The sequence below is a fragment of the Eleginops maclovinus genome, chromosome 8, assembly GCF_036324505.1.
Source record: "Eleginops maclovinus isolate JMC-PN-2008 ecotype Puerto Natales chromosome 8, JC_Emac_rtc_rv5, whole genome shotgun sequence".
Classification (NCBI taxonomy): Eukaryota; Metazoa; Chordata; class Actinopteri; order Perciformes; family Eleginopidae; genus Eleginops; species Eleginops maclovinus.
The window spans coordinates 18921551-18938636 of NC_086356.1; the positions used below are offsets into that span (position 1 = coordinate 18921551).

Sequence of the window (17086 nt, forward strand, 5' to 3'; positions counted from 1 at the left end):
GACAATAAAATAGGGAACTGTTCAACATTTATGTAGGTTTTTTTTTCTCTTCATGTGCTCCAGAGCTAAGTGTAACATTAAGTCTTGTTGTAGCCATGTGGGTGTTTCTGCCTTTTCCCCGGTCTCACGGAGGCAGGTACTACGGAGCTCAATCAGATAAGAGCAGAGTGGGAGTTCACATGGGTACAGCCTATTTCCCTACACACACACAAAACACAATTATTCACAAGTGATTGTGTTCTGCTGACTGCGCCGGGATTGGGAAGAAGGGCATTTTGGACCACACAGCCCACGGTTCTTTATGTAAAAGGGTAGGATGGGGGGGATGCATGCCTGGCTTTAAAGGACGTTGGAATCAGCAGCTCACCTGGCCGTTTCCTTCCACTCCATTTCCTGTCCGTCCACAGACAGGAGCTCGTCCAGCTCGGTGAAGAGCTGAGGAGGAGGGGGTCCATCGTCCTCCTCTCCTAGGATAAACCTGATCCTCTCAGCCGGAGAAACTGTGGAGAGCAAGAGGCATGTTAGGAACTACTAAATCCTCCTGCATGACTTTCTAAGAAAAAGAAAACATTTGAACAAACATTTCAGCCCTCTAAAATGTTAGACTAAAGTAAAGTTCCTGTACATAAGCATGATTTAAAATAATGCTGATTTGTGATTGGTCAGGTAGTCATGTGGCTGTGCATGAATGAGTTAAAAAAACAGGCCATGCAAAACACTTCCTGATAGTCTGGCTTTTTCCAGTTGAATTAAAATATTTTGGTTTCGTCAACGCTGCAGACTGAAAGTAAAATACACAGTACAATCTCATTATGTAATAAACTAGAAGACTTTGACAAAAGGCCCTCAAAAGGAAAAACTTTCCCTTCCTTCTGAGAAACGTGTGTCAAGATATATTTCCATACTGACTTGTGATGATTAATCACTTTCAGTAAATGTTCTTCCTCCCCTTCAGATATGTTAGACAAAGAGGTAGTTATGACCTCATGGATCACATAAAGCCTCAATGATCCAACAGGTGTATACCTCGACAACGTAACAGCGCCTGTAACCTTTTAATCCCAGCACAGCACCCAGGCTTAATTAAAGATGCTTGTTTTAAATAGTACAGGTAGAACTCATCTGATGCAGCACGGAAACCTAGACGATCAGGGCAGACGTATTGGACACGCTGGAAACATTCCCTCTCTGTCTTGTATATCAGTATTATTGTGCGACACAAACGCAGACATCACACACCAACGTATCAAAACACAAACACTTGACATCTGTCAGTCGTCCTCATGGCCTTTCTGCCATCTAGCCGACTGACTAGCAACACAGACACCTCATGGCAACACCACTCACCTCTAAGTCTCACAACCAGTGTTATCAATGAAAACCAGGCCTTTGTTGTGGTTACGTACACACCTTTTTAAGTGGACGGATCCACAGGGTTTGCCCTAGTCAACAGGATTATGGGGATTTAGATGGAGGGCAAAACAGCGGAAAATCCAACAAGTGGAGGGCTCTGTCTGGCAGTGTGTGTTTTGAATTGGTGCTTTTGATGTCTGGCACATGTCAGCCTGAACACACACATCAAACTCTCTAACACAGCCCTCCCCACCACTGCTACCCAGAGATGAATTTGCCAAATTAGCTTGATCCACGCTGACTATTTAACAAACATTTTTGTAGCTAGAAAAGGTTAGAAAAGTGGTTTACGGCTCAACAGGAAAAACATATTTATCCCCACAGTGGCTTTAGCCTGATCATACACTAGGATCTGTCCTTTCAATGAACCACATAAGCCTTTTTACATCCAGATCTTCTGCAGAGATACTGTAGGATGAGAAAAAAGTATGTGTTTGTGTGTGGAGGCATTTAAAGAGGGTGACAGTTCAGTTTCAGTCTCTTCTTCGTTTAGTTTTGTTCCACATCTGCCCTCTGGTTCAATGGATAAACCATCAACACTATTTGCATTTAAACCAATGTTGCCTTGTTTGAACCATACACACGAAACATTGGCCTTAAATTATCCTGTAGCATTTTCTAAGACCGCAAACATTTGGAAAAGACCTTTAATGAAGAGAGCGCTACTGACATTTATTTATGACTCAATATTAAGTGTTGCTACTGTTTATTTTTGATAACAGCTTCACAAGTAGCCGACTAAGCATCATCTAACCCCTCATCTAACTGCCCCTTATAGATATATTAGTCCCTTTGTATAAGGGATTTATAATATTGGTAAAGGATGTAATTGTCTCAGGGCTCACAGCGTAAACAGATAGGGGCGAGACATCTAGACAGAGATTAATGCGAGCAGAACTGTCGTTATATCGTGCAAGCTTGGGATGACTAAGCACAAAGGGGTTTACCACCTGGGCATGAGGCGTAACAGAGGAGGATTACGGCATCAGAGGAGCGAGCAGTACGAGAGGATTACTCAGGTGCTTGTCTGCGAGCCGGCAGCTCAATGTGATGCTGGTGTGTTAGATAAAGGTGTGAACGTAGAGGGGGGGAAACACATCCAAGAAAGAGGGACAATGTTCCTCCGTATGATAAGTAACATGGAGCTGCCTTAATGTTCTCATCTCTACTGATCTGCATCCAATTTGAGTAACAGATCAATAGGCAACTGAGGTCCTGAATAACTGTTGAGGGAACTATCATAGTTTATGTTGTAGAGAGAAAATAAGATTCTAAAAAAGTATATATGCCTCTGATTAGAAAAAATACACACTGGCAGAAGGAACATTGACATTGGATGATCCTTTTTTATCTTTAAGTGATCTGGAGGAGAAGGAAAGGGGCTTTGTTAAATTGTATCACCACTACTGATGTTTTTTTTAAGTGGAACTTTTTGGGGAAAATCATGACACCCCTGTTGCTTGATAATATAGCCCAACCATGATATGTACTACCTAGTTTAGAGAACAGTTTTATTTCCAAATCCCGTTAAAGACATGCAGTTCTCTAAGGTGTGCATTTTGTGCTAATGTTCCTCTTACAAAAACTGCGGTCAAGAAATAACACACACCAGCTCTCCCCTGTGGTTTCTTTTTGTCCCCGTTTAACCTTAAAAATGATTGAACATGCCTTAACATTATCTGTTGCAGTTCACTTTTTAACAGTGTTGTTTAAAACTATGCTACCACTGCAAACCTACAAGGATTTCTGTTCTGTATTCTCCCAGAGAGCGTGCATGTCTGCACACGTTCCTAGAGAAGCTAAAGGTCCTTTATGGTGTCTTTGAATTCTTGTGTGATGTGTCTGCTATGATTGCATTTAACCACATTTTACTGCAGATTTTATTCAAGCCTCATCTTAAAACTGACTGTCTATATCAGAAAGCACTGCAATTACCAGCTCAGTGATATCTTATAATTTCAGTTAACCATTGTAAAAGGATTCAGGTATGTTGTGCTGCTGTTATTATCCACACATGCCCCACACATGAGTTAAGAAGCAAATCCCTTCCTTTTCCTATCTTCAGATTATTTTGAGTCCTTAATGGTTACCTCCACCACAGTAGAGCAGGGTGTAAACACACTCCCATTATGCCAGTTTCCAGGCCGTGCTATTAGAAGGTGAATTCCAAGGCTAAAATAATTGTATATCTTGCAAATAGCTTTAACCCAGATTGTAATGTTTGCTTCTCTTTAAATTCCTTATTGGGTTTGTGTGGTGGTACAGAGCATACAGGGATTAAATACAGATCTAAATAATTATGCGGCTCATTTTCTGACAATTGCTCTTGCTTTCTCACCTGTGTAACCACAAGGATGTTAAAGAAAAAAGAATCCTAATACATTCAAGAGATGTATGGCTTTGACACTGACCTATATCTAAAGACTCTTTCTGATTTATATCCTCCTGATCTTGAAAATGATCTTGGGATTATTGTTTTTACAATGCCCCTCCTTAAGCTTCTATATATGGAAAGACATCTGGTGTGTTTCCTTCAGCAGGAAGAAGACTCCAGAGACTGACAACTATTTGAATGTGCATTTTATGGACTAACATTCATTTAGTGCTATTGGTAGAACAGCACTACAAAACCATGGATTTGCACTTTATTTGATTTACATGTGCTTATTTTATTTGTACTTTGCTGTAATTTTCCCACTTTGGAACTATTAAAGGATTCTGAAAACTCGCTTCATCATTTCAATTTACCACTAGCTGATCCTTAGTTGTTATTCCACTGCTCTTATAAATACTGACATTACATCAGGCCCTATATTTGTAGCAGTATCCTCATCACTTATGAAAAATGTTGCTGTTTTTGCTGCCTTTAACTCCAAATCTCTTATCCCATCGACTTTTTTCCATATCTTCTGGGAACCCTCCTTCCAGATCCCACACAGCACAGTGTTATCATCAGGACAACAGATAATACCCCTGTTGTAGTTGCTTCGCACACACGTTAAGCCAATCCGGTGTCATTTTCAGATTAGCATTCAGCATGTTCTCATTCCCTCGCTCCACTAATTGTGTTGAGTGTAGGTTTCTGTTTTGTGCTGCCACCCCACCCAGCCTCCCTAACTACAGAAACATTGATATCCTGTAGGCTGTGATTTACAGAGGGCTTCTGGACCTCCCCCAGCAGGACTTAACCAACATATTTATGTTATAAATGTGGGGGATTCATACTCTGCACGCTGGATACTTTTACTACGTGGTGGATTGTATTGAAGCACATTTCCTCAAGTACAATTTTAAGATACTGGTACTTTCCTTGAGTATTTATGTTACTCCACTACATTTTAGGAGCCAATATTGTACTCCTTCACATTTATTTGACAGCCTTATATTAGCTACAACAAAATATAAACTAGTAATAAATAAACATTGTCATATAATTATTGGTTAAAATATCCAGCAGCAGTATATAAAGTAAGTTAGCAGCTGAGATGAACACATTAATAATCATAATGCAGTAATGTAATGTGAAGAGCCATTTTCCATAAAAAAGTACTTTTGGTAATTAAAGTATATTTTTATGCTTATACTTTTACTTAAGTAATATTTTGTATGCAGGAAATGTACTTGTAACAGACTATTTTGAAAATATGGTATAGGTACTTGTACTTCAGTTAAAGACCTGAATACTTTCTCCATCACTATCATCACTCACTGAGGGGTTTGAGGATGCTTGGGGGGGATTCATCTGCGTTCTCCCCGTCGGACTTGGATCCCTCCGTGCCTTGTTCGGCTCGTTCCCGCTTCTCCTTGTGGCTAGACTTGCGTCTGTGGCGTCTCCTGCGGTGGTAGCTCTTGGGAACATGCACGCCAATGTACACAGTGTGGTGACCTGTGTAGTACCAAAGAGGAAATGCAGGTCAGATTGCTCCGCCGGGTACAAGGAAATGACATTAATGGTGAATGCTGGTAATTTGTCTCAGCACTCGGATGTGGTGTGAAATGTTTGCTTATCACAAGGCTGCTTTGACACAAACAGTTTTTTTTAGCTCGCTGAAGTCGAAACAGTTCAGTGATAATGTTGGTGGGTTGCTTATCAGTCAGTCAAACGGCAAAATCAAATAAATGACAACTACTTCCTACACAGCAGATCATACAGGAAATGGTAACTGAATGTCTCCAGGAAGTAATTAAAGAGACACAGAGGGAGAGAGAAAACTCAGACTGGATTTACTGACGACTTAGTGTTGAAGCAACCATGTATTCTTCCATTCAACCATGCATACCATACACATGCCTTTTGGGTTTAAATGATATCTTTCGCATCTAAAGTTGTTGGTTTCGCTTCCTTTTAGAAACCAAAGACAACTGGAGTGCACGCTGAACAACATGCACACCACATTCCCCAGCAAGGGAAGCAAAAAGGGTTTTGCAACTATTACTGCATACGCACAGACAGCTTGACATATTTCCAGAAGCTGTGACGTAGTTGTCTTTGTGTGCAAGTGTTGGTTTGTGAAATGTAACTGCATGTAGGCGTATCAAGAGGAATTATTCTGTGGCTTTAGCTGACAGCCAGAACTGGACAGGATTAGAGCACTTGAAGACACTTCTTCCTGTTCAGAAATGTCAAGATAGAGTGGATATTTCTTCATGATTTTTCATAAATTCATGCTCATGACATGTCTGTCAGCTAGACAATGTGCTGGTATTCATCACTGAGCTTACCCTCCACTTCCTGTTCGTCACAGACATGCTTGACAAAGGACGCTCCTCTGTCCAAGACTGCCTCGTCTTCCACTCTGCAAGGCAAAAGAGAGAAAATATTCAATATGGATCACCACAAAGTAGCTGGAACATAGTTAAGATTTACGATTCCAGCTTCACATTTCATCCTCCACCATCACTGAGACAATAACAAAAACGCAAATCAAACAATGAACATAAATTCAAATCAGAAACTGTTTAAGAAGCAACATTTTTAACTTTTAAGATTATGTGCTTTGCCCTGTTTTCATTGAATTATATTTCAGGCCCAAAAATAAAAGTCATAGTCGGGTAATCCTGTAACAAAATCCTGATGATGACCCTTACTCAGCTATTTTCCGCTGCTGAATAAGCGTACAGGCTATTATTTTGCTCTGTTTGTTAACTTGGAATTGTGGCACAAAAACAACAAAAACCACATTTGAAAGTAACAGCAATATCGAGACAAGGCACGACTTCCATAGACACTCAGTCATTTTGAACATTTTATTGTTAAAAAGAAATATAATAATAAGTTCATAAAAAAGGGCTCAGGTCTCAGTAAACCTGGCAAGCTCGCAAGAGTATTAGCATTTCTGATGCTATGGTAATCGCACCACATTTGATCAGATGTCAAGCTCACATCCACCCACAATGCTTTTCACAATGTTAACGTATTGTTTACAGCCCCCTCTACCCTGCGAGTGAATGTAGAAACCACTTTTCACAGTAAAATCATTATTGGACTTTTAGGTGAACAAACAAGGTCTAATGTCAGACATCTTCTTGACCTTCAGTTTCCTTTGAACATCAAATGTCAACTTCCCTCAAAGCAGGAATGTGACTCCTCCAGTCCTGCAAAGTGTGGACTAAATAAGTCCATAATGGAAAATTCTAAACATTAAAAACAGATATGGCAAACTTCAAAAAATGGAAAAAAAGCAACGTCTTCTTAATACAAAGTCATGAAACTGAGGTTGACGTTTCAGCACTAGGAAGACATTTTGTCTTATTTATATTTAGGCATGATACAAATAAACAAAGCGTTTAAGTGGATCCAATTCCATACCTTTAAAGCACGTCAGTATCAAATAATGAATTAAACTGCAGCAGCTAATTCGACCATCCGCTTTATGAGTTTTCTCGAACATCAAAAAATAAATATTTGATTTGAGATGTGCATCAAGAATGTCAATAAACACATGAACAGTTTCCACTGAGCAATATTCGTCTGGGGATGACAGTTCATCAGTACATCAGCTGCTAAATAAACAAAGTCCGGAAGGATGCAACTTGTTCCTCCAATTGCGCTGCACGCTCATCTGAATCTCCCCTGTGGATATGCTATCTGGCCATAGAGACAGGGAGAGAAGCAAAGCACTGATAGCTGACGTAGTGTTGATGCTCCAGCTCTGAGATCAAACAAGTGTCGAGGAGTGGCCAGGCTCGGTGCCAACTTCACAAGCAATACCAATACACTGATTAAACTCTGTACCCTGCTTTTGTGGCCCATTGTTGCTCACTAAAAGAAAAGAGGAGTCTGGTTCCCATACAGCAACCTGTGAACAACACTATTGTTTAGCAGCAGATTTCTGTGCATGTTCTGTTCTGTTTGTCCTCCCTTTCCCCCCGGGGACAGAGCGTACAGAAAAAAACCAACAGCTTCAGGGATTTTGGTCACACGGTTTTCTTTTGGGAAGAACTCATACTTTTCCATTTATCATTAAACAGCCTTATTTGCAACTGAGAATGTCAGTGATGAGACTTAAAAAGCAAACAGGTGGAGCTTCTTTTTTTCTTGCTAATATTGCACAAGTACAGGAGCACATCTCCATCCTGTAGCGTTTACTTTTGCAACGTGTACCATGCAGGCAGGTCATCTAACAGTGAAAACTATTGGCCTTACAGGAGAGCAAAGAAAGCTCATGTTGCAGGTTAGCTATAGCCAGTCTGTGGAGCCACGTTACATGGATCTAATCCCAGGCCTCAGACAGGGAGACCCTCATGATGAGAAACATACCACAGGTGGTGCACAGACACACAGGATGCAGGAAAAGAGTTCCTGTTTGGAAAAGTGCTAAAACTATAATAATGAGACGGGTATGTAAAGTGGAATGAAATGCAGAAGAAAGAGGGGGTGTTGTGAGCTGCAAGTTGAAGAAACTTAAATACACTCTTAAGTGTTCTAGTCTATGTGACTTGATGTCAAAAACATGAAAACAGTGCTCAAACAATGCCTAATGCATCTGTTGTAAATGTATATGAAGCACAAGGCCAATGAGATCTTGTGTCTTCATATCAGTGTCAACACTGTTAAATCTTCTTGATCTTCTTTTTCATTTGTCTTCTTCCTGATTAATAAAAATAATCAAAAGCTGGATGAGGAACAGAGCGATCAGATGCACTCATCTTGCAACTTCTCACTTCTGTGTCTTGACCTCATGAGGCTGGATAAAGCTGTCGGTGCGTGAGGAGCCGGGATCAGCTGCTCGGGATCAGGGATCATCTCCATCTCTTTACAGACTGAGCCAATCCAACTGGCCAGGTGCCCCCACCGCAGTCAGGAGAAACTCAGCGATGATTTAGGAGCCTCAAAGTGATACTCCACCTAAAAAGTAGCGTTAAACCCCGAAACCTGAAGGCCGGAAAGTGTGGCTTTAAAATAGTTTTGTCCCCTGTGATAGAAAGTTAAGAAGCCTGATTTCAAATTTGTTAAAATGTCTAGAAACTTCAACTCCAACTGTGTAATCCATGTTTGAGCCAATAGGTGAGTATCACTAGGATTACTGTGGTTTCATTAACTTGTCTTAAGAAATGACTCATGGAATATGAAAAGGTTGCAGCAGTAATGGCTGGCGTGTGTCCTTGTGATGTCATATACCTTTGGTGCAATCCATTCATTGTAAGGAACCACCTGCTTATCAGGTCTGCCTCCACTTTCGGAATGATCTCGCAAAGATGAGGAAATGGATGGATATCCAATTGTACTGAACATCACTCAGCAGAGCACAACGGAGCATTCAGCATTCCCGTCAGCACGAAGGCAGTCACACAAGTAATTGCATGGAACAAAAGTACAAGGGAACATTTCCTCATTGCAACACATTTCAAGAAATGACTCTGAAGAATGAGGAATACAAAAAAAGTGTGTTTTTGAAGTTTCTTCAGCCTTTGTGAAAGCACAGGACAGCCACCCACCATACCTCACTACAGGTTGTTTGTTTTTGTTTCACCCCATGTTGCTTTGAGGGAGTGTTATTCACACTTTGAGGGATTGTGCCACACCTACAAAAGATTCAGAGGGGTCACACTGATACTGTAAATCTTTAATCTAACTCACACTGTCTGCATCTGAGATTCACAAACCAGCTGATTAATTCCAGGTGCAGGTCAGAAAACTTCCTGCACACTAACTTGTGCGTTTCCGTGTTTGGTAACCCTCCCTCCAGTCTGATTTGTTATGGCCGCTGCGTCATTGCACAACGTGGACACACACGCTGGCTCACAACCAGTGTGGATTTTTGGGATGTCTGCTCAGCTCCAACAGCGCATGGTCTGTGAGGCATTCACAACTTTATTCATAAAGTTACACCAGGGACGAATCTCCAACACTTGGCCTGCTTTCCCTGCGTCTCTCTAACTCATATTGACAGCTTGGAAAATAGATTAGCCTTTTACAAGACGTCCATAACCGCAGCAGTGTGGCAACAGTGGCTTAGGTAGCCAAGATGTAGCTGGTTTGAAACAGTTCTGGACCTAATCAATAGTTCACTGACGTTTACTAAAGGTATGGCACCAGTGGTTAACTCAACCCAGATGAGCCACTGAATTTACGCACAGAAAACCTCCCGAATTAAACACTGAATCTTCAGTTAAATTGCTGGAATGTACTCACCTGATTACCAATTTACACCTGGCAGGAAATGGACAGCAAGCTACAAACTAAAAGTTCCCAAAACATGGTTACTCAGGCTGCTGAAAACAGTAAAAAGAAGGAATTCATGAACTTACTTCTTTTCGGAACTCATGGTGACAAACTTCGCCTTTGCAGATGATCAGTGTGGCGTCCAGCAGTCCTTTTGTAGTCGGTGTTTGAAAAACTCAAGCTGACGCGCGTTTTAACTGGATAAAAGAAGAGAGACCAGGAGCTATCTCGCTGCTAGGATTTCTGCGACTCTACAAATCAAATGTAACTTGTAACACAATCTTCATATCGTGCATGTTTTCTCCAGGTGACATCTTGAGGAAAACTCTGCTTTAGTGTCTCGCTGGAAGCGTGTGGAGAGCCTCTGAGACCGCAGCGTGTCTTTTTTTATATTTAAAGTGCCATCCCTCCTCCTGTGTGACGCCACCGGGGGGTGGAGATCACAAAGTTGCTCATGGGTGGCGCACCGAACACTTAAACTTTACAAAGGGCTTGTCTACTGTCCACATAACATTTTAAAAGGAAAACATATAATATCACCGGAAATGTCAAAAATGAAAGAGAAAAACAAGGAAATATTGAGATACAGTTTGACGCACTTTCTTTGTTTGGATGGATAATTCCAACAGCTTGGACCCTGTGTATTCATAAAATATAGTTTCTATAAAGATTCTGAGGATGTGGATTCAGTTTGTATCTCGGTCACATTCATATGTACTCAACTAAATGAATCATTACTGATTTTAAACACTTTTTAAATCTCACTCTCTATATATATGTATATATTATACGCACAAGGTTTCATAAGGTAAAGGAAGGCACCTATTTCAGGTAGCTTTAATAAAATCCCATTAAAGCCGCCAGGTAAAAGCAAGCTCAGCAGTCTGAAATAGCTGACTGCAACGCTTTATGGGGACTGGCGACATCTTCTGGAAGACTTGAGAAAATCCGAGCCTGAGCCATAAAGGCCAGTTATAACATTAATACAGGGGTGTCCAAACTTTTTTCACAGAGGGCCACATACAGAAAAATATACAAAAAGGCTGGGCCACTCACTAAAGGTGAAGTATATTGCCTCATAAGTTAAGTTCGCAAAATCGATCAAATGTAGGTGAAGGATACTTGAAAATGCTTTAAGTAAAACAACAGCCTACATCAGAGCATTCCATGGGTATCATTTATTTTGTTGGCAGCTCATTCCTTAAAACTTGTTATGTAAATAAGTTATTGGGCTTTTCAACTTGAAAAATTGTTCAACTTTAATTGACATACATTTGAAAAGTGGGCTTATAAACACATGAAAACTGTGTAATATGTGTTCATCTACAGTTAAGAAGTACAATACATGACAAGCGCAAGTTTCATTTGTGGGCCATATTTCATTATACTTTTGAATGAGGGCATTTGGCCCCCGGGCTGTAGTTTGGACACCCTTGCATTAATACATCAGGTTAAAAAATAAAAAAATAAATCATAAAACCTGGGTCTGTGCATTTAAATGATTTAGCATTGTTTTAGTTTAGTTGATTTCTCAGGACTCATGTTTTACAGCAGCTAGACATCATAGATATTAGGCAAGGAACCAGGCATCATTATTTAGATTATCTCAAGTTTATTGTCATTTGTAAAGGACCAACATACATGCATTTGTAGAAAATATACATATAAATACACAACAAATATAAGTAAGCAGTAATAAAAATGTGTTTTAAAAACACCAGGTCAGATCATAAAGGATAATTGTAGGGGATAGAAATACAAGTCGTTGATGCATTTCATCTATACAAAAAAACTCCATCCAGTTTCTCTCTTTTGAGCACCAAATAAAATCTCCAGCATCAGTTGATTTTTACAAGGTGCTCAAAAACTCCTTAACCTGAAAAGATCAAAAAACAAGAGTCAGCATGAATTACACATTAGTACAATCATTGCTTTTCTTTAGGGGAATTATTCCAACATCACACACAGTGAAAAACAAGTAGCTTTATGGAATTGGTGCAAAGTTTAAAGCATAACTGGTAACACTGCCATCTCTAAAAAGTGTCTGTGTTTACCACCAACATGAAACTGCTACACAAACACCTCTGCAGGCCTCATTACCATAGGTGAAACCTGGATGTGTGTCTCAGTATCAGGGCATCATACTCTCAGTGCACATAACCTCCCTCAATACCCATTTCACTGTTTATATAGACGTGATTGCGTTTCTTAATAGGGTACAAATGTTTTATTTTCAAGTGAAAATTGGAAAAATGTGAACATATTTCCAATACAAATTAACTAGTTTCAAATGCTATAAAAATACATGTCATTTTCTTGATTAAAGTGTAGCATCATGCCTTCTTTAATCTTGACTCAAATAACACAAACTTATAGCTATTAAAACAACTTGATTTGTATTATAAACATGCTTCAGATTTTGTATTTATTTGTAAGAAAACAAGATGCTCAATATTATACCGTGTAATGCTTATAGTTAGATAAGATTACTGTAGGATTGACATGAATGTACATTCTGATGTTGCAGCTCATGTAAACTACATTATATCTATGCTGTCATCCTTTGTGTTATATCTTTATTTTATATAGAAAAAACATTAAAGCCACTAATACCAACAATAAATGTAGATCAAAACTTGCTTTGAACGCTTCTAAAGCTGAAGTAATAATCCAGCTGTGGGGAGACAACATCATTCTGTTGGAGTGTTTGGGTGGAGACAAATCCGAAACCATTATTTTTCCATTTCAAACGTTTAGTTTGGTTTAAACATCACTCACCTTCTCAATCATGTCAGGCCTCTTGCTGTTATTTCCTTTAAAGTCTTCATTTACATCTATGGTCAGAACTGGCACGTCATTGAGATACTCAAACTCCATTCTGTGGGCCAGAGAGGACATGGGAAACCTTCAGTGAGGATTAAGCAACATAAAAAGGGATGTAGTTTCCTGAATATAAATTAAGTTACTCCCTTCAGAGGATGAATAATCCTTTACATATAATGGTAAAAACAACTAACCACTTTCCAGCAGATCAAATGTATCAAAACAGTTTCAGTGTATGAGTTGAGGTTATTGCTATAATGGGGTATTTTCTTATGGGCAAGATCAGTAAGACCACCCATTTTCTGTAATACAAATAAATCTGGGCAATATCACGTTTCTGATGCATGCGTGCGCTCACTTCATGGTCTTGTGCTGCAGCCAGCTCTCATGCTTGAAGTGGAGTTTCTCCAGATACTCCAGAGGGATGTCTTGCTCTTCTTCTCTGCCTCTCTGATGCAACCGCTGTAAGCATTTCTACACACAACAAAAGAATATTATTGATATTGAAGTCTGTATGTACTTTCATTCAATTATTTTCCACTGGTAAACAGTGGATACATCTCTAATTCTAGGAGTGTAAACCACTAGATGACAATTGTGCCATTGGAATTTCAAAATAGCGGCAATAACCTAAAGAAGATGTGTGCTGATGTTTGCACATTGCATTAATGATATTGGATGGTTTGATCATTAAATCGATGTTTTCAACCAGATGGATTTGGACTTTTCTAGTATTTTCCATAGCCATTTCATTCTATTTCAGTGTAGTTTAATATTAATAAGGTAAAAGAGTCCCATCAGCGTACCTCCGGTGCAGCTTTGAGGTAGATGATACCATCCAGCTCGATGTGCTTGCCAAACTGGCTGTGCAGCCATCCGTGCCAGTCCTGATAGATGGACCACTCCGTCTCATTCAGGCACTCGCTCTCATACAGGTTGGCTGCAAAGATGTACCTAGGACATTACGGACAAGGATTTTCAGCTTATTAAACATATTTAAAAACAACCATATTCAGTGTCCAGTGCAAGCTGCATATTCACATTAATCCTGTTAACACAAACTGTTGAGTTCTGCCAACAGTGATAGATTACCACTGTCATTTAAAATCTGCACCAATATATTTTTATGTTGTTATATATATTTGAATTTATCAGTTTGTCAGTGGTACCTGTCACTGTAGATGGAGCGCTCGAAGAACTGCACAGGGTTCTCAGCTTCTCGCAGCTTCCCATTGGCTGACCTGATCTGAGCTCGCACTCTGCTGATGCAGGCGTAGCTCTGGAAGGTGTAGGCCCACCTCTCCGGTTTCTCGTACATCATCTGCAACACATTCTCTCCACTCCTCTGAGAGGTGGTCAGCTCCTGCGACACAGGGACAAGCTGAATTTAATAGAGGTTATGCATCCAAATGTGGGTTCAATAAGTCTGTTGCAAGTATAGGTACAGTCCAAGTATTTGTACATTGATTGTATTAAGATGGAAATTGAAACCCAACATTTGATTGTTTTTCCTCTTAGTATATGTGTATGCTAGTGAAAATCATCACGTTGAAATTGCAGCAACTAGATAATTTTTATTTGAATTTTTGGTAAAGAAAAGATTGAAGAATCAGAATAAAAACACATATCTAGTCCGGTCAAAAATACTCGTAGACTATAAAAAAATGTGCCTATGTTATTTAATATTCTGTAAATGTAATTTTACTACCAACTACACAATGTCTTCATAAATGCAGCAATTACATTTATTAAAAACGACAACCCCCAATCATTATTCAAACACTCATTCCATCACGCATGATTCTAATGAATCATTTAACAGCATCCTGATCAGCAGAGGGCGCACAACCAAACTATGTCTGTGCACACTGGACAGTGAGAGTTGTGGCAGCAGATGAGTGTAAGAGGATTACTCAACAGTTGTACATACTGATTATATCCCTCTACTTTTAAAGTGAACTCAAATGAAAATAATTTAGATGTTTCAGCATTCGGAGTCATCATGAGACAATCATACCAAGCTTAGATACAGTACATTTATATGTTATGCCAAAAACAGGTTTAAATCCACCTGAATATACTGCTAAACCCACAGTAACAGTGATGTGTATATGTGGGTGTGTTAAACCACTGAACATTAGTGTGACAGTGAGGCTAGGCCAGCAGTTGTGTGGGGGGTTAGAGAAGTTTACCCCGGCCGATGAAGGTATGTTCATCTGTCCAGAACAGACCATCTGTCGCTCTGGGTGTGTGTGGTGATGACCTGTGCAGATATGTGGACAGATGGCAGCTGCACTCTAAATACAGATGAAGACTCTCCCAGTCATCTTCATGTGTGCAGAACATGTTGAATCACTGCTTGAGAGAGGATTGCAGAATACTAGCGCCTAATGAAATGTATCCCTGACTTAAATTGGAAGCAAAAGTGCAGCGAGTACACACATCAGATGTGAAGCTATTCCACAACAGTGTGCGTTGGAGTGTGCATATTCACTGTATATGGGTGTTAACTGAGCGAATTAGGACCATTACTTTATAAATATACATTGTGAATACCTCAAAGTCACTGCCTTTTCTTTGGACATTGCACCATCTGGCGATCGGCTCTGGTACCACCTCCCAGTCCCCGCTCTCCTGCTCCAAAAGGCGCACAAATGTAGATTTGCCCGCCGCTGAACACAAAAGGGTCCAGAAAATCAAGATCAATCATAGTCAGTGTGACATGTTGCAACACATCATGCGGGTATGTTAGCTAAAGAGTGTCAGTGTTAAGTGGAGGCATTAAATGCAGTCTTGCAATTGGCGGTAAACTGTAACGTTCAAAGAGTGGATCAATAAAGAGACATCACTGTCGGGAATCACTGTTTACGATAGTTAACTGGTCAAACACCTGCCACCTAAACTAGCAACCAGTTAAGGTTCCAAGATGTTTTCAATGCTTTTTGCCATAATAAGCTGTACTCACCAATATTCCCCTCAATTGATATCCTACGTATCCTCTTCTCCACTGAGTCGTTCAAAGAGTCTTCTATTGATTCGGGGCACCGCCTCTTTGAAGTAAAAGACATTTTCGGCAGATTGATAAACCTTGCTTGTTAATCCAATCGGATAGAGCTACAGCTGCTGCAGGAGAGACGCTGCTAGCTGTTTAAAGTTTGGCGGTAACAGTCAGGAAGTGGCGGCGTAGTGCACAGCTGTGTCCCCGCCCAGGAAGCAGCAGCTGCCCGTCCCTCACATAGCCCCGGCTCCAGGCCATGCTCTCTGTTGGTGTAATACCATTCTGCAAAAATACTCATTTATCAAGAGAAACCCCTGGATTTAAAATTGTTACCAAAGGTGTACTAGCATTAGAAACACATTTACTTATATCAAAAGTAAAAGTACTAATTCTGCAGAATAGTCCATGTCAGTGTAGAATCACTGCATAGCTGCTTTTATCTAAATCAATTTACTAAAATGTTTTGTATCTAAATTCTTAATTTGAAAAGTAACTGGTACAGCGGTTTAATAAATGTAGTAAACTATAACCAAATAGCATTTCACTTGAAAATTTAGAAAAATAAGCTTAAAATCGTAATTTTACAATATAAAACCTCAGTCATTCTTTTTGAGGAAATGTATTAGGTTATTAAAATACACATAACACAATCCCACAAATGATTTTAAAAAACACTTTAGTCGGATTCAAAGTCATGCATTGTCAATGTTACCCAAGTGAAAATGTAAATTAATTGAAAACAAAAAGTTAACAGCCAGAAAGCTTTCAGTCGGTACTATGATTGGAAAATTATTAGCGATGAACTAACATTAAAGCAGAACTTTATTTTGTAGTTGGTAAAAGGTTATGATTTTCACTAGATCTAAGTTTAATTTAATCTGAAACAATGCAATATATTTTATAAACTAAATATGTTTTGTAGAGTACATTTCCATTTATCACAAGTAACCGTAATTTGTACTTGACATACAGTGGGGCAAAAAAGTATTTAGTCAGCCACCTATTGTGCAAGTTCTCCCATTTAAAAAGATGAGAGAGGCCTGTAATTTTTATCATAGGTATACCTCAACTATGAGAGACAGAATGAGAAAAAAAATCCAGGAAATCACATTGTCTGATTTTTAAAGAATTCATTTTCTAATGATTGTGGAAAATAAGTATTTGGTCAATAACAAAAGTTCATCTCA

At 39.5% G+C, this 17086-nt stretch overlaps 2 protein-coding genes across 2 annotated transcripts in view; both read right to left on the bottom strand.

Annotated features, from left to right (window-relative positions):
- The window catches only part of LOC134868265 (electrogenic sodium bicarbonate cotransporter 1-like), a 29220-nt gene extending 18778 nt beyond the window's left edge, over positions 1-10442 (bottom strand). Inside the window, exons 1-4 of the mRNA XM_063889261.1 lie at positions 10165-10442; positions 6136-6209; positions 5123-5299; positions 368-500 (exon numbers count right to left, since the gene is read on the bottom strand). Of these exons, the coding sequence (XP_063745331.1) occupies positions 368-500; positions 5123-5299; positions 6136-6209; positions 10165-10181 (401 nt within the window). The 5' untranslated portion in view covers positions 10182-10442. The remainder of the gene's footprint in view (positions 1-367; positions 501-5122; positions 5300-6135; positions 6210-10164) is intronic.
- Positions 10443-11670: 1228 nt separating this feature from the next.
- On the bottom strand, positions 11671-16228 carry dck (deoxycytidine kinase). Its single transcript, XM_063889105.1, has 7 exons — positions 15867-16228; positions 15458-15573; positions 14071-14264; positions 13708-13855; positions 13260-13375; positions 12857-12956; positions 11671-11954 (listed from the first exon to the last, which is right to left on the bottom strand). The coding sequence occupies exons 1-7, from the start codon at positions 15967-15969 to the stop codon at positions 11928-11930; spliced, it is 804 nt and encodes a 267-aa protein (XP_063745175.1). The 5' UTR covers positions 15970-16228; the 3' UTR covers positions 11671-11927.
- Positions 16229-17086: the final 858 nt, after the last annotated feature.